At 29.3% G+C, this 19,343-nt stretch overlaps 1 protein-coding gene across 5 annotated transcripts in view; it reads right to left on the bottom strand.

Moving 5' to 3' along the window:
- Positions 1 to 19,343, bottom strand: part of unc-13 (protein unc13 homolog) — a 480,145-nt gene that overhangs the window by 109,014 nt on the left and 351,788 nt on the right. For all 5 annotated transcript variants that reach the window (XM_088270463.1, XM_088270432.1, XM_088270455.1 and 2 more), the window contains 2 exons: positions 13,593 to 13,667; positions 11,818 to 12,037 (listed from right to left, as the gene is read on the bottom strand). In XM_088270463.1, the coding sequence (XP_088126589.1) occupies positions 11,818 to 12,037; positions 13,593 to 13,667 (295 nt within the window). The remainder of the gene's footprint in view (positions 1 to 11,817; positions 12,038 to 13,592; positions 13,668 to 19,343) is intronic.

The raw sequence follows: 19,343 nt of genomic DNA, 5'->3' as shown, positions 1-19,343 counted from the left end.
TGTGGAATTGGACGAGCTGTTTTATAAGATTTGGAAAGTTAAGATACATCAGGGATTCAAATTTGTTCAATAAATTTATATAGTAACATTGCTGAATATTGTACAAAAGAAATACTATGGGGACCACCATTTAATTTTCTTTGGGATCCGTTGTGTGAAGAAATTCAAATTAAGAACCTGGACAGAATACGTAATTATAATACGAGTCTGCATTGTAACACATGACCCAGATAGACGAGATTCATTTTCAATTCTAAGAAATTCGCAGACGCGTCAAGCCGAAATCTTGAATTTCAATGTATTTTGTAGAGTGGTTTTTTCACATAAAATCTTCACTGAATACGTGTATGAGATTTCTAGCGCTTCTCGAACATTCGCTGGAATTCACATGTTTGACAGTTGGATTAGTAAGCGCGAAAATAAAAATTCTGGTATTGAAAATTTACACAAATATATTTTCATTCTTAGGATCATAAAATAATCTTTAAAATAAAATGCGGAAAAGATAGATGTTCAATGGGATCGTTGACAAAAAAACATACTTTTAAAACCAACTGACTTTTACGGATGATATAACAAAAACGTTAACTATTTTCAGTAAACATATCGTAGTCGTACAGGAGAAAGTGACTAACTAACAAAACGTAAAGTGTCCAGGAGGGCCATTTAAGTCACTTTTGCTTGGCAACAAAATAAACATCAATGCAGTTGGTCATTTTTACCAAGTCAATATAAGTTTAAAATCCTTTGGGATGTTTTTCAGGGCAATATTAAGCTAGTAAAATATCAAAAAGTCAATGATCACGTTTTTGTAAAAAATCCACTTGGTCACTTTCTCCTGTATGACTACGATATAAAATTTTAATTTTTGTTTTTAATTTTATCTGCTATAAAAACTGTTAACCATTCATTAATCTAAGTCAAAGTAAGTTTATGTAAGAAAGGTTTTTTTTAACACCCCTATTGAAGTAATGTCACGTTTATCAACACTACGTACTTATCGCCTTTATAATTTAAAAGGGCCTATCAAAAACGCGTAAAAAAGAGAAATGAAAATAAATTGAATAACATAAGTGTAGATAATTTTATGCAAGTATTTTTTCGATAATTTTAATTTTCCGACTTTTCGAATCGACCAATAGCGCTGCCATTGCGGCCAAGTGCTATTATTTTTTTTTCACTTTTCACAGTCTATGTCAATGCATATAAAAACTTGCGCGTATTTGAATGAAACATTACGCTTGAATTTCAAAGCAATTATTCTGAACAAATGATTGTTTACATTTTTTTAATGAAGTATTTAAGTAATTTATATAGGTCGAAGTGATTTACACAGTCCACGCCTGTACAACATAGAAAACGAAATTTTAATTTTACTTAAAAATTTGTTTGTATTCATTAAGTAAAATAATTTTGATAAGGTAAACATTATGTTTTCTTAATTTTGGAGAAATGTGATCAATAACTATCTAAAATTGCGCACTGTCTGTTTCCAAACAATAAGGGTCGTTGAAGAACCTAAGGCAGCTATAGATAAAGGTCGTTCTTAAAGACAAACATAAAGATAAACTGGAATTCACAAACTTGACGATAATATTATGGAAATACTCAATTGGTAGTTGTTTAGGTCTGGAAAGGGGATGCGAAGAGAATCTATGACAAAACTTCCAACCGGGGTAATATTAACAGATATTAGGTTTACTTTCATAGATATCCAACCCCGTGTCAAGGGATGCGCTAAGCTTAAGCCTTTAAGCTTTAAGCACAAAGTAATATACAAAACACATAAGTACACAAACTCTGCAGTACATAGCACATGTTATAGTTAGAGGTTAATATTGTAAATGGGTGTTATTTTATGTCAAGGTAGTGAATAAAAACATAAATAATACGTAATATGTGAAAAATTATGAAAAATGTCTATAAACGATACAAAAATAAAAGCCTAAGACATTAATTACACTTGAAAATTATAGGCGAAGAAGTTATATCAAATAAAAAAATAAGACAATACCTTTCTAAAAAGGAGTAATAAATAATTAAAGAAAACACTTCGTTTTTTACCACTTGAGTTTTATTATAGACTACATGTTTCAGAAGTTAAACTTCCATCAATCAGGTCTGTATAATATGTCCGTTAAACCGAAGCTTTGGTTTAACGGACACCCCCTCCTTCGCGAAGGTCCGTTTTATAAAAAAATGTTGATTTTTTTTTGTAAATATGAATACTCCAAAATACAAACAATTATATTTATTGTCTTCGGACACTCGTCGTGAAGTGACATTGATGTATGATATTGAAGCACTTGCTTTTCGTTATCCTGCTCTGAAAAGAAATCAAGTTTTGTTTGCACTTTTAAAGTATGCAGTTTTTTTTTAATATTCAACTCTCTTAAATTAGGATTATCGGTAAAATAAAGTTGAATATCGTTTTTTGTCCGTATGTAAAAAAAATATTAAATAGATGTCGGTTTCGTCTAGGTTTAACTGCACATACAAATTGAGTTTGCGATATTTAATTCGAGTCTTCAATTGTTCATCGTTTCACAATAAGTATAATTAAGTATTAATTGATAAGAACTCAAGTAAATAATTTATCTAAAAGCCCGTTTCTATAAATATTACTAATTATTGATTATCTCTGATTGCTTCCTTCGTCTGTAACTGCCAATCAAAACAAAAAATAGCCGCTTGAGATTTCTACCATCCTCTCTAATTTCCAAAAATGTTCAGTTTTTTTAAGTCCATAGATCGTGATTAGTATTAATTAGTCTTGAAGAAAAAGCTTCGAAACTGGTAGACGTTATTTTTTAGTTAAAATAATACATAATAAATATATGTGTGTATTGTATATGTTAAAACAATGTTAGTTTATAAGTTCAGAAAAATGTTTTATTTAAAATAATGAAAAGTTTGGAAAAAAAAAATATTTAGAGAAAGTAAATATGGCTATGTTAGATTATTATTTTTTATTTCCGAAACTATAGGGGATGATATTCAATTGATAAAATGTAATATGATATTTATCTTTTATAATATAAAGCCGACGTAATCACTATGGTATTAATCCAAAACAATTAAAATATTAGCATACTTTAGTTGAAATACATATTCCACAGAAACTAAAGATATGTAATTCCAAAAATACAAGCGTTATAGTATATTAATATTATAAAGCGGAAAATTTTATAATTTAGTGCAAATTTAAACAACACTGAGTATCCTAGCCATTGTTGATTTTCTATTTTTTACTAAAAAAACATCTTCAATTTCTCTTTTTTTCCTTTCCCATATGTAAGAAAAGTGCTTCACTTTGAACTAACGACATCTGTATCTCATCAAATAAGGACTAGATTGATCTCCCTTTCATCAAATAATCAACGATCGAGTTAAAACTGCGTCATCAACAGTAAAGTGTTCTATGTACCATGAGGGTGCGCATAAAGGTCAGAATAAGAATATTCAATTACTATTAAATTCGCCTTGCCAGAGGAGACTAAATTAATGCCCCTAATAAAAATATCTCATCGAAGGAAATAAGGGTTATTTCTGAGTAAGGCATTTAAGGTTTCAACGAAAACCCCTTTGTTCCACATCAATAAAATGGATTGATTACTGTAAGGTGATGGTGGTTACTGAGTTAATGTATGTTTACTCGAATAATCGTTTTTTTGGCTACAACTTTCAGCTTATACATATTACAGAGATACCATTTTTTTCAAAATAAAGATATTTTTTTTGTAATAACATGTGCAACTATTATAATTGTTATTATTTAAACTTTAAAATATAACAACGTAGTAAAAACAAAAATAAATAGTTTGAAAGTTTTAATTTGAAATTATAAATATGATATGACATGAATAATATATTTAAATTAATAAATATTTCAATAGCTAATTAGTGATATGAAAGTATAACGGTGTATTCATATTTGAAATAAAATACTCATTACTTCTAGCTTAGTGGATTTTATTAAATAGGAATTATTTTTCTCGAGGGATTAGTACAAATAACTTGTATTGAAGTTACACAAGCTAGTGTGTATAATTAATTGTGTTACATATATAGTCCAAGTGACTACGTATTGCTGCTTTTTTCATTTCTACCCATTATTCCCCATCCTATCCTTTCTTATTTAACAGTAATGTCCTTAGCATTAAACTCTTTCTATTGCATTATACGTATTATCCTAAATATAAAAATGTGAAGCGTAAGACTAATCACCCTACCTTCATGTATTTAATAATTAAATTAAAACCGTGTTGATATCATGTTGCGCCCTGTACTCGTATATCGTTTGTGCACGAATAAGAGTTATTATTTTAGCAGTAGATCACGAGTCGATGTATGATATACAGACGCGTCAATTGTTACATCACAAAGTATTTCCAATTCGCTCTGAAACATCCTGTTTGTTGCAGTTTCTAGTTTCAGGAAATTTCATTTTCAGGTCAGCCATAAAATGTACAATGTGCATAGAGCAACATTACCATTTCGGATATTTACGAATTTTGTTTGCGTTGAGATCGACCTCATTTGAACATATACTGTAAAGGCTATAATAATGGGAGATGGGAAAATGGTAAACAGAGAACAATTTAATGTATAAAACTTTACTTTATTGGTCTTATACTAACTAACGATCAGTCATTAATATTTTAAACTAAAATATTGACCGTATTAAGCAGAACAGGTTTTGGTAAGAGATCTTTTACTAATTTAAAATAACTTTCATGAGAAATAAAACAAAAATATTTATCAATCGGCTCATGTATTTTGTAATCTATGTTATTATTTCTTTACTCATTCAATTCACATGCCCAAACCATCTCAACACATCGTTCTTAATTTTATCGATAACGCTTTTCTCAGCCTTGCATTATATTCTTATATCATTATACAAACATCTATCATTCATCGTTTTGCCACACATTCAGCTGAGAGATTGCATTTTGACTGCAGTCAGCTTGCTTTCATATTTTTTGTCAACTCCATGCTTCACTTCCAAAGTCATTTATATAGGGTTGGAACCAGGACTCAATTGTGCACTGCCAGTTTAGCTTTCGCTGAAAGGTATTATATTTACTTCTTCTTCTTCTTCATCTTGTTGTAGGCCTTGTGGCCTATTTTTAAGAGGGATTAGCTTCCTGCGATGTCGATTCCCAGCTATCGACATCTCTTTGGTGGTTTTATATTTACAATATAAGTATTTACACCATATCCGATTATACGAATAAAATGGATAATAACGTAAGAATTTTACACTTTAAATGGAAAAGATTCATTATACGATAAAAGCTGTGACAGAGGGACCTTATAAATTCGAACTCAGTTTGAAAGATAAATCTCAGGAAGAGAGAGAAAGAGCTTGCGATTTTCACAAAAGACAAAATAAAACTTGAGGTATTTATGCAGTAGGAAATATTACCGAAAGTGCTTTGCAGCTCGCATATAGAATTTAGAACAACGTCTTCTACGTGCAGCATCCTTTTGAAATTCACTGAGAAATGTGCTCATGGTAGACTAAAGGATAACGGCTGATTACAATTGTGAAAGAAACTTTAATCGACATATGCAGCACGAAACGCGCTACATGCAATATCAAAACGTGCCAGCTAAAATTGGTACGGTTGAGATGGCATGAATCTCTGGAGTTATGAAAGCTTCCTAAAAAGGAAGGAAACACAGCTCATGTCTGCTATACTTTTATAACATTTCATCTCCCGTTCGTAATTTTTACCACTAAAATCTACTGTAACTCGTGTTTCGATACATTTAACATATTTTATAAATATCCTAATGATGCGGAATGCATCAAATGCGTGTAATGATAGATTTTAAGAAATCAGCTTTCAAGAAACACGCTAAGAGCAACGTTTAGTATTTTGCGTGAATTGCTGACTATATATTTTGCTAACGAAATGATTTTTCACGTATTTGAAGTCGTTTTTCTCAAGATTCTTTTTTAATGAAAATAAACAAATTCTCAGCACCCAATACAAATATTTAAATAACTTTAAAAATATAAACATGTTATATTATTTATAAGTAATATATAAACAAATGATAAACATTGGCATATTTTTGGTATTATCTTATTTTATATAAGAATTTTATTACACATATAGCAGTGTATTAATTATAAATATATATGCGTCGGGTTGTGGTCCGGTGTTTATTGTGCCGGACTCGTGAGGCAAAGTTTCTGGGTTCAAGCCCACTCTACCACAATTTGATACCTATTTCTAATAATGAGCTGCTTAGGCTCACAGAAAAAGTATGAAATATAATTAATTTTTGTAAATAATAAAAACACTTATGGATAGTAAAACATTTATGGATAATATTTATTTCTATAGAAATCGGGTTGTGGAAACAATTTCGTATCGAGAGCGCAGAAATTCGTCCAGCAAACACGATAAAAGTTCTGCAATAAAACGTCAGTAGCAGTTACTCGTGCAGTAAATATGAAAAACAGGTAAGTAAAGAACCAAAACTTTTTCTTGTTATCCTCTTCATAAAATAAATTTAAGAAAATTATCAAATCGGAGAAAATGACGTCACATTAAAAACAACTGGAAATTATATTTTCTTTCATAATTTTGAACGTGATTTTTTTTTAAAGATATGCTTTTTACTAACGTTTATCATCACATATTAAATATTTGTTCCCGGCCATACATTCCTGTTGCCAAATTTAAAACAAAGAAAGGAGAAAACACGCATTTCCCATTTATTGAATTTCACAATACTTGTGAAACCATGATATTATCAAAACATGATCAAAAACATTAAAAACGGTAAGTAATCAGCTGTCAAGAAGTAGACTATTAGAAACGTTTTGTATTTTGTGTATTGCTGTTGCGTTCAACAGATGGCGCTGCCATTGTGGTCATCAAAAAATATATCACAGGTTAAACCAGTTGATAAGGCGTATAACAAAAAAGTTCATAGCAATCAATGGATAACTTGAGGGAATTTAAGATTTTGATCGAACGAACATATTTTTTTAAACTTATAATTCTTAAAAAAAAAAGTTGTATAAAAGAAATTTTTCGTTACCAAGTTATTTGGTGTACAAACATCAAAAACAACTTAAAAATGTATGGTTTATATATTTTTTGCATTGTATGATATAACTCTTAATGCTAGCCACACGCGTTTATGAAAAAATCTCAAATGGAAACATTTATTTCAAATGGAGTGTTTTTTTTTCGATTAAAAGGCAGTTTTTTAGAAACAGGTTCTGTTGTGGTTTACAATAAATTATGTCCCTGGCAAGAAATATTGGTAAAGGATTTTCGCTCTAAGAAATAATATCACACGTCCCAGAAGAAAATTCAACCCCTAATTCAAGGATATAAGATTTGATTCCCAATAGGTATAACCTGTTCGTAGGAATACAATATAATATAATTTACACTATGGTATGAAGCTAATTGTCAAGTTTTTAAACCGGAAACATTGGTAGTAGAAGAATGTGAAAAATTAAAGAAAATATGAAAAACTATAAAATAAAGAAATAAAATCTTAAAAAAGTAAAATAAAAAATCAGAAAAAATAAAAGTAGTTAGAATGATTTTATCCTTTGGATATAATCATACTAACTACTAGTTATGTTGAATGAAATAAAACTTATTAAGTGGTTTATTACTAGTGTTAAATAAATAAAAAAAACATGTTTTAGAGTTTTCGATTTCCTTCTGGTTTAATTATGCACTAATCAGGTACTTGTAATTAAGACACAATATCAACGCTTCAGCCACAGTATGAATGGACGTCTACTCTCCAGCCTTGCGGACTGTGAATACTGGAATAGCGGTTGAAAAGACCCCGATCCTTATGCCTCTCTTCTCTTTTACCTCCCTTCAAAAAGGGTGACAAATGATTTCCTGTAAGGGTGGAACGTTGATCCTAAGGGGTCAGTATGAACCAATATTATTTCGGTTCCTGAAATAATTCCGCCCATTGCCCTCTCCCCATCAACTTAAAATGCGATATATCCTTCAAATCGTTTACCCTTGTCAATGAACAATGACGTCACAGAAATATGAGGTCTTAATTAAGTATCGGCTAAGATATTTTTCGAGTATTTTTAAAAACTTTTTAATTGAATGGAGACACCCAAGATTTTAAAGTGGCCTAATAATTACTTCGCATGTTTATTTTTTTTACTGAAAAGTAACATGTGTTCATCAGTTTGGTATTTATATTTTTTATGCAGGAAAATAAAAAAATAGTATACTCGTATTCGGATATAATACACACCTTTTTATGGTACATATAACGTACAACGCAAAATGTTTAGACAATTGCGATAAGAGTTTTAGAACAAACATCTATGAGTATCCAATGAATCGTAATTTTATCCAAAATAATAATACGAACTTGATATTGTAAGAGAAGTAATATTGTATCTAAGTATGTTCTACAGTAAATTTATATGACTAAAAAGGAAACATTAGTTTGTTTAAAATCTAAAATCTTCTTTAAGTTATCTACCGATTTATATTTTTTAATTTCAACTCAGTGCGATTCGATTGAGCGAGTGCTTTTATCCATGTATATTTATAAAAATGAGAGTTTCTTCAAAATTCATCTGCAATCATTCACCAAACAATTTGATATTGAGCTGCAATTAGATAAAAAAAAACACCTTTATAACCGTAATGACAGCCCATATTTTAAAATTAATAGCAACACATGCAAACTGAACATTGTTTATGGCGCACAGTATATGTCTTGATAGCTGCTCAACTATTGCGAAAATAAACATGTTTAAATGTGAATTACTCCACCTCCGTAGTGTAATAGTCAGCACGCTCGGCTACCGTTCTGGAGGACCCGGGTTCGATTCCCAGGGGGGGTGAAAAAAATATGAGTGATTTTTTCACTGTAATATTTAATCAATATTACCCTGGACTGGTACCCGAAGCGGAGGGCTGATCACCTTTCCTTCATGTGTAAACGATCAAGATAACACTGCGTTTATATGACGCAGTGCCCTATGCACCGTTGGGGTGCGGATAAGGGTTTTATTATTTTATTTATTATAAATGTGAATAAAGTGTTCTATCTTTATTATTTTTTATCTTTTTTGCCAGACTGAGCCACAACAACGTGTGGTTCAGTACACGTACATTAATAATAATTTATATCTGTTTTACAACAATTTTTGTGAATTATCAATTTTGTGATTTTCAGTAAATTTTAAATCAAAAGAAAATTCAATAAATCACAGCGGATTTAATTAAAATGGAGTCATTGCCATACAAGCGATTTTCACTTTCCATTATCAAGTCTATTGTTTTGTTAAAATATATAACTCGAACTTGAGTATAATTCCTTTGATTATATGTCTTTAATATTTATGAAATTAATTCCCGCTGATTAATTGAACGTATTTCAAAGGTCTTAAGAAATAAAATAAATACTCTCAAAATTATACAATATACCGCGAGCTTCACTGGAATAAAGATATGTTCATTTTAAAAACAAAAAGCAATCAACGCTAAATATAAACCAATGTATCAAGCTTATTTATTACTGTTGCGTATTACGGAACAATTTTATCGATATGCAATCGTTATATCTAGTCTTGAATCTGTTATGATAAGTTAGATATTAAAAACTTGTAAAATACCAATTTTTAGTTTTTTAATGAAAACATGACTAGTTTTGAACACTTTAAATGTTTTCACCAACATGTGAAAATACAAATATTTATGAAAACATCTGGAGTTCTTGAAATTTTTCGTGTTTACATTGATAAACTTAAAAATGCGGTCTTAAACCAATTTTTTATGATGAGCTTTATAAAAATCAAAGAATTCGTAATATTTTTTTATATTATATATATATATTAAAACTCTTTGAAAATATCATAATGGTTGAAGGAATAGAAACCAATTAGCAATATACCAATATTGGTGCAAAAACAAATTTTATTTAAGCCTTTTTTTTCATAAAAACCATATAATTCTAATTAAAAAGAACAATTATTATAAAAATTATCTTAAATTTATAATTTCGTTTTCCCCCTAGAGGAACACAGGCTACATAAAACGTGATTTTTAAAATAAGTTTTTTAAAATATTTTTCGTCGATTTCATATGTTTATCAAATTTTTTATCAAATTTCTATCAAATTATTTTACTATTTAAAACACGATTAACTTAATGCAATAAACTTAATTTAATTTAATCACGTTTGTATGTTGATAAATAAGAAAGATTTAAAAAAAAATACCAGTTATATTTCGAATTTAAAAAAAGACCGGTTAAGATTTTATGAAATTAAAAGATTTATGACAGTGAATGATTTGGAACAAGTTGTCGTCAATCATTGTACTAAAAATGTTGTTGCTAAAAGGTTCAAGTATAATGTAGGCCTTTAATAAAATTGAAAGGCGTAACAGCTAAACACCCAAAACGTCATAATTTGAAATTGGCTTCGATCCAAAACACACCCTTAGCCCAGACAATAGAAATAATTTTCAATAGAAAATAAGTCTGGAAGTGAAATTGTCGCCCTTCCTGAAAAACACCAAATAAATAAAGATACAGCTCTTCATAAAAAAAACTCATAATATTTTTTCAACTCAAAGCATCCGTTTTCCTATGTCCATTATAGAAATCGAAAAAGGTGAAATGCTTTGAAGTTTTCGCAGTATTGGATTTTTCGACCCAATACTTTATTGAAGCAACGCGGTTCTACGAAGAAATAATATTCCAAACACGGGGGGATCAAAATGGTCCGAAATAGACGAAAAACAGGAAAAACTCAGGTTATTAATGTTTACGTTCTGAGTGACGTTAAAGCGTTTTTTAATATAATTATTTGAATATATGTATATTTATATATATATATATATATATATATATATATATATATATATATATATATATATATATATATATATATATATATATATATATATATATATATATATATATATATATATATATATATATATATATATATATATATATATATATATATATATATATATATTTTTTTTTTTATATATATACACAAATGCATTATTTTTATGTGAATAAATTTTTATAATATAAGTATACATATGAAAAAAAATACAATTTTACCTTAACCTTTAAATACGAGATTTTTTAGAATTACGTTATCTTTAAAAACCCACAGATATTAATTTATTTATTTTTTTATTTTTTTGTGAACTAATGAATTTTGTTTTTTTTTTATTTATAAATAAGTATACTTTCTTCTACATAATTTTTCATTGAATCAATGACTAGAAGATGAGTCTTACAAAAAATGTTGACCCTTAACTCTGACGCAAATGTGACCAAATTATTGTCGATATACTGTATTTGGAGTGAAAACAAATTATAATTGATTTATGAGGACATAAATATATATTGATTGTTTGTTTGTGTTTAAAATCACGTAATTGATTTTAAAACAACATAAAATAAAGTATTTATTGAAAACAGAAAGTTATTTTATAATGCGTAAAAGAAAAAAATATAATTAAATTATTTTTTTCATACGATCAGGAAAAGTGTTCAAATTATAGATATGGGTAAAAAAATAGTCAGTGACATCTGTGTACTTAAGAACGTTGATTAATGGGTTTGACCCATATCTAGTTTGTATGTTATATTTATAGAAGCTTTTGGCCTATCGGAAATTCGAAGATGAATGATTTTAACGACAAAATTAAAAGCCAAATGGACATCGATCACACACCCAAATGCAACAATCACCATTTTCCAAGCGGTAAACTCACACAGAAGAAGGATATTGCGATGATATGGTAAATAAGGGTTTACTCACTCTGTAGGCAGTCAGCGTTGAGGAGATCCTTGCACTTTTCGTGGCACTTTACGCCACATTCGGTGCACCTCACCCCCTGCCTGGCTATACCCCATAGCAAGCCTTCGCACTCATAGCAGTACGTGGGGGAGGTCGCCGTCCACAGAACGAAGTTGTGCGGGGTGGTCGAAGAGATCGGGTAGATCAGAGCCTGCAGTGTCTTCTTGTACACGTGCATTTTCTATATTTCACAGTAAGACACGTTTAAACTTCAAGTAATAATTACCGCTAAAAAAATTCAGCTTATTGAAGATATTATTTTAAAAAAAAATAAAAACCAAAAAAAATATTACAGTGAGAATATTTCCTATCTGATGAAATCAATGTTAGTCTATCAATGTTAATAAAAGCTTTAATTAATTGGTAAGTAACACATAATAATTAAATGCAATAAAATTATAGTAATCAAATAAAGATTATGGTAAATATTTTTTTTTTTCATAAAATTAAAAGTAAGTAATTTTAACATCGTCTTCTTTGTCTGATTTTATTTCTTAATTCCCTATTTTTAAATATATTTTTATTTCTTTCAAAAGATTTGTAATTAAATATTTTTTATAAACATTTTTTCGTAACAAATTAAATACACACATTTCTGAATTCACTTATATCAATAACATTTTTTTAAACATTAAATAATGCTTTTTTATAGAAAAAAGAGCAAACCAAACAACATATTATCAAAATAAACATTTTTATAAAATTGACAAAAAATGTTTACTGGGAAGTGGAGTAAAGCCAATAATTATAAAGTTTGACCAAATTTTAATGAAACCTTATTCTGAAAAATAAAGTTGTTTTTTGTGTACCTATATTTAATTGAAATCCCAAAATTATGTTCTCGTACATGAGTGATTTGGGTTGTGATTAACAAGTCTTCCGATAAAACGCAATAAATAAAACCTAAAATAACCAATAAATGTCGCTGAGGGGTCAGTCACTAAATGATTTATAATGACGTCATACACGACACTAAAACACACACACACACAATCAGTCATAACGATATTGCTGATGAATGTTGAATTTTAATGTCTGTTAGCTTTGTGAATACGATCAGTAAATGATTTGGACAGGAATTGTTTGAGTGAAGGTAAAAATTAATGGTATTACTTGGATTTATTTTTTAGTTTTAAAAAATTAAACAAAAATAAAGTTAGTATTTTTGATAAATATTATTGAGATTATTTTAAAAATGCGTAACGAATTATATTTCTAAAAGCTAAGTCAAAGAAAGTTTTTGGTGTTGTAAATACAATAAATATGAAATTAAGTTATTAAAATATGATCTCAATTTATTTATATTATTTAGTAGTAGTTATATTGTATATATTGTACAATAAATACAAAATTGAGAACTAAAATTATAACTATAAATGTGTGTGATATTATGTCTCTGTAAATAAAAAAAAACTAACTAACCATCACGCCGCTTCTCCGCAGGGGTAGGCAGAGAGAATCAAACGTCACACCACTCTGTATTTGCAAACATTCTTCGCCTCTTCCACATTCATGCATCTCCGCATACATAGCCGACGATTATAACGATATAAAATTATTTTCATATTAAATTTATTTACTCTGTAAATATATTAAAAATTAAATGGAGATTCTAATATAACAAGTAAACATGTTTATTCTACCATGTTATTGTTTAATTTAATTTGTGTTTCAAGGGAAATCTTGATGTTTGCAATTAGTTTAGTTAATTTACAAGATAAAACAAAACATTTTACCAGTTCTTCGTCGTTAAGTGTAGCTCTGGGTACAGCAGATGTCAATCCGGCGTTCCTTTTTGTGGCAGCCATTGTCTAAACATAAAAGTAATAATCAGAGAACACGTATTGCTTAGAAAATTATAGAAAATTTTCAAAAAGCCTCGTAGTAAATATACTTTTTTATGCAACAATGAGAAAATAAAAAAAAAAACGACTTAAATGAATAATTTAAGAGATATTTTTTTTGACGAATTAATTAAAAAGGAAAAGAAGTAATTCAATTCCCAATATTATTTTTTGTCTAAAGGGTGTTTTTCGTTATTGAATATTGAACGTAAAGCTTTTTTGGTTCAAATACTGACTATGATTAATTTATGACACTAATATGGGACCATTATGCGATTCCTCTACTATTTTTTGATTTTTTCAATCTTATTTCAATTCAACACTTATCCGCATCCTAATGGTGCATAGGGCACTGCATTATATAAACACAGTGTTATCTTGATCGTTAACACACGAAGGAAAGGTGATCAGCCCTCCGCTTCAGGTACCAGTCCAGGGTAACATTAAATAAATATTAGAGTGAAAAAATCACTTACATTTATTTGACCCCCCCCTAGGAATCGAACCCAGGACCTCCAGAACGGTAGCCGAACATGCTGACCATTACACTACGGAGGCATTAATCTTATTTAAATGGCATTAACCTTAACATTGAAAATGACAAATAGACTATTTACTACTTTAAGTGAATATTGAAATTATCTTAGTTAAAATTGCTTTAAAAATGTTTATAAGCAAAATTGTGCAAAATTAAGCAAAAAGTGAACTACAGAAAAAAACGGAAGTTTAGTTTTACACACAGTAAATTATCATCGCTGTGCCAACTGTGAAAGCGCGCACGAAAGAATGGAGTTATTATTGTGACATTTTGTGGGGTGACTTGAAATTATTCCTTTTTAAAACCGGAAAAGCTTCTGCACAAATGTCACCAATTCCAGAGATATTTTGCACAGATAGCATTTCACTGCAGAAATATACGAGGCCGGGAATATTTCATAGAATATCTTTTGACCTGGGGCGGTATTATAAAGAATGCTGGAAGTCGAATGCGCAGTCTCATCTATTTGAAAAAAGTACTCCATTTTGGTGATGGAAGATAGAGAAGTAATGTAAAGTAAGAAAATAAAAAATATTTACTCATCAAAATAATCAAGGTAAAAGAAAGAAAATACTTTTACCTGGCCAAGTTTTTCCTTCAAAACCATTAAACCTAAGGTAAATGCATTAAATATGTACGCTGAAAAACCATGCATTTAAAATATAACACATAGATAAAACAACCATACATACAAATAGAAATGAAAAATAAAAATGTGTAGAAAATTACGGAAAATGCTCAAATTATTAGAAGCTTTGTAGTTTAAATGTTATAAATACGTATGATTTTCATAATGTAAACATACAAATATGTAAGTTTTTCATAATAAAACAATAACTATAATGTATTTTTCTCTTTTATTTAATTTGACTGTAACCCGGTTTTGTCATTACCGACATCATCAGACTGGTGATTTCAGTCATCACCAGTTAAATAATGTCGAAAACGACGAAATCCGGTCACTGGTCCAATAAAATAAGAACGAAAAAAATCTGTACAGTTATTGTTTTATTGTAAAAAATTGAATTTTACCAAATTACAATAGCATAAAATTTAAATAAAATATTTGGCTTTGTAAATTTACATATATATTTATTTTGAGAATGGTCTGTATATGAGTATATTATGAATATAAAAAAAAATCATTTACATTTGTTAAATATGATATTTGTTGCAGCGAATGTAAATGAATGCAGAATACAAAAAAAATCCTAAATAATACAATGTGCAAAAAAAAGTAAATTTCTAGCAAATTTATTTTGTTTTTTCCTGAAATTTAACGTATACATACATATAAATGATAAAAACAAATTTTGATGAACAAATTTTAAGAGTACGATATAACGAAATATAAATATGTAAACTTTTTATAAAACTACAAAGCAGTGATGTATGCATTTTCGTATAAATAACAATAATGTATACCTTGAGCACCTGAGGATCCATCCGTGAATAAATATTAAAGGGAATAACGGTTTGGATTAGTTTAACATTTCTAAACATGTACAAACAGGCAGAAAGGGTACAAAGAAGGGGTATGCTAGGATAAAACAATAAAATATTACAGTAATGTCATGTTTCTTCGACCCGCTAAATTATGTCGTTGTGAAAATAAATACGAACAAGAAACTCGTTGATATTTTTTGAGGTCTCAAAAAATAGCCGCATTTATTTCAGTATTTCTTACGATGAATACATTATTACAATCAATATTTTTTATTCATATTCAACGTAGAAAATAACCATTTATAAAGGTTTTTCCTAGTAAAAAACTTACTAATTTCAACCATAAATGTCGCTGACGGAGTTAAATGCAGTCGATCTTTTAAATTGATGCATTAATACGAATTTTTATAATTTAAGTGATTGTGGTTATCTATCATGGGTAGATTAGGGAAAGTTATACGTTACTTATGCAATAATAATTTAACACCGTTTAAAGGTTTTTTTTTATATAAAAAATATAAAAAATAATTTTTATATCATACAATACTTAAATTCACTCAAATTAAATTAATTTCTCAACAAAATTATATCAAATCATGGTTATCAACTCCTGCCTTGTTTTATATATAACATAACAATTTGTATAGCCTCCTACCAGTCTGATAATGTCGGTCACGACGAAACCCGGTCGCTGGTCAAATAAAAATAAAGTGGAAAAGCTAAAAATATTGGTTTTAATCTAATAATATATCGTAAACATTTTTTTTTTTGAAAAATTGTTTATTGATAATTATTTAGAAATATCAAATATTAGTAAAACTGTTTTTTCGAGTATATTTGAACTAGTTGCTTTTCGAAAAAATAATTTAGATTTGATAAAACAGAGAATCTTGAACCTACAGCATCAAACACCCCATGTATTACTTTCTGTCTGGTATAAGAATGGACTAAAATAGTAGGTACTATATTTTAATTATGTATTTCATTTTCTAAAAAAAGTGTAAGAGATTCAAGAGAATGTTGTAATATCCGCAAACCATTTTTTCCGTTCGCTTGAATGTACGTAAAAAACCTAATTTATGGCCCCAATTTAAGGCTTTACATGTAAACTTTTACTGTAGTGTGTGGGCTCACCTGACAATCAAGTTGAATTTATTCGTAACCCATGACTCCGTACATAAATTACTCTAGCCATGTTAAAATTGGCTCTTTGTTGAAAACGTGAATAAGGACTAACTCATAAACAATAAACATATCTCTCTTCACTCGTATTTCTAAACAAAGGACACATTTCTGTTCAGTCCGGAACACTTAACGATATAATAGCCCCGACATAATTACGCCGAATGACAAATGCTGCACAGTGAGGGCGAATTATTATGTGAAGTGGAAATAGGGGTTGTGTAAGAAAGGCTTTATATTTCTAGAATACCTCTCCCTGCACACACACACGAGTCAGGCTGGTTGATAAATCATCTGTTGAGTTTGTCCTGCGGGTCAGAATTTTTAAAAGGGATTTAAATATTCATACACCTTTCTATTATATGCCACAGGTTTAATTTATAAAAAAAAAATATGGAAAACTCCGCACATGAAAAACTAATTTCGTTAAATTAAAAATGCGATACGGGTTTGTTCTTCTTAAACACAAAACAAAAGAAAAGCTCATCATTTTAAGAAATATTATTTTTTTACAATTTCTGTACATCCTTTCATCATATTTCAAACAAAATAATTCATTTTAAAACTCCGAAGATCAAAGACTTATTCTTATAACACTTATCCGCACTTAACAGGGCACTGCATCGTATTGACGTGATGTTATCTTGATCGTTACTTACATGAAGGCAAGGTGATCACTCTATTGCTAGTCCAGCCAAGGGTACTTTTATATATATATATATATAAATATTAGTGTGTAAAATCGCTTATATTAATTTTCACCTCCCCCTCTGAGAATTGAACCCGGGACCTCCAGCACAGAAGCTTAATACGCCAAGTATTACACCAGAGAGGCGGATAATCAAACAAAGTGATTCCTTCGTGTTAAAACTCCGCCGGTGAAAAAGTAATTAATGCAAATTAAATTTGTGATATTGTTCCTAAACGCAAAACAAAAAAAATGCTCTAGGTCATTTTCAGAACCATTATTCACTAACAGTTTTTTTTACATGCATTCAACATATTTCAAACTCGGTGATTCATATTAAATCTCAGCAGATGAAGAACTAATTACGTTAATTCAAATATGTGATACTGTTTTATTCTTTTTAAAAGAAAAATAACAGAAATGCTCAAGGTCATTTTTAGAACTATTATTAATTTCCAATTTCTTTACATGCTTTCTCATATTTCAAACAAAGTGGTGTTATGCCTCGAGGCGTATGAATAATTCTACTATCAATCGTAACACTACATTTACCAAGGCACTGCAGACTGTTTTATTACTTATAATAATTTGCCAACAATTTATTTTTTTATTAAATACTAGCTGTACTCAACTACGCGTTGCTGAGGTTCAGTTTGGGTAAATGGAAAAGAGAGACATAATAAATTGCTTTAAATGTTTTATTTCACAACGCTTGTGAAATTGTCAATCACTTGTCAAGAAGCATGTTGTCCGCCAAAATAAAGTAAACTAATACTGTAATGGTCAATAGATGACGTCATAGAATGCCAGCGCCATCAACAGATGGCGCTGGCATTATGGTAAAAATGCTGTTTTTGTTTAAAAAGAAAAACCTTGTCACAGATATATAAAAAAAGATAGAACATTATATTCTTTCTATTTATAATATTTTACAATGCTTATGAAGCAATGGAAATATTAAAAATCCATGAAACAAAAATGCAAAAAAATAGAAAATGCCAATCTGAGTGACGGCAGCTGTCAAGAAGCAAGCTACTGCCATTGCGGTTAGTAAATGATTTCATCCGTCACAGGTAAGAATACCAGACAAAAGTTTATAAAACATGCGCGTATTTGCATGCAACGTTGCATCAATTTTTCAAAGCAATCTGTGCCGAACTTTAGGAGATTTAAAATTCTGAAGAAACGAACGTTGAAATTGTATTAAAAGCTTATATGCACTTTTACTTATATATTTTTTTCTTGTAATTAGTTCAACGATGGGGAAAAATATTACACGACCCAGATAATTTTTTTTAAAGATTTTCCGATATAATGTAGTTCAATATTAAGACGTCTTTTTTAAAGAGGCAGGGGCCATCAAAAATGTTACGACTTCTAATTTGGGGGGATGTAAAAAGGAAAAAAAAGTGTCACTGCTTAGTCTAACACGGCTGTTAAAAAGGGAAGTTGCGATATTAAGGGAAATTTAACGTCGGGTGTATCGTTAATGTTTCCTGTTTTATGTTCAAATTTACGACTTTCATTTTGAGAAAAAAAAACGCACAACTGTTCGATCGCGACATCTCAAAAAATCCCCAAAACGGTAAATCAAACAGTTACATCCCTATTTTTTAAAATTAATAAAGTCATATATTTTTCTTATCATTATTTGGATGCAATCGTTCATCAGGTACGGCATTAAAAAGAAGCAGTGTTATCTTGATCGTTGAATACATGATGGAAAGGTGATCAGCCCTGCACTGTGGGTAACATTTCAATATTTGAATATTAGTGTATAACTACTAAC

The sequence above is a fragment of the Brachycentrus maculatus genome, unplaced genomic scaffold (assembly GCF_059751285.1).
Source record: "Brachycentrus maculatus isolate JH-2025_06_01 unplaced genomic scaffold, ASM5975128v1 h1tg000027l, whole genome shotgun sequence".
Lineage (NCBI taxonomy): Eukaryota > Metazoa > Arthropoda > Insecta > Trichoptera > Brachycentridae > Brachycentrus > Brachycentrus maculatus.
This window is presented reverse-complemented; position numbering and strand designations above follow the sequence as displayed.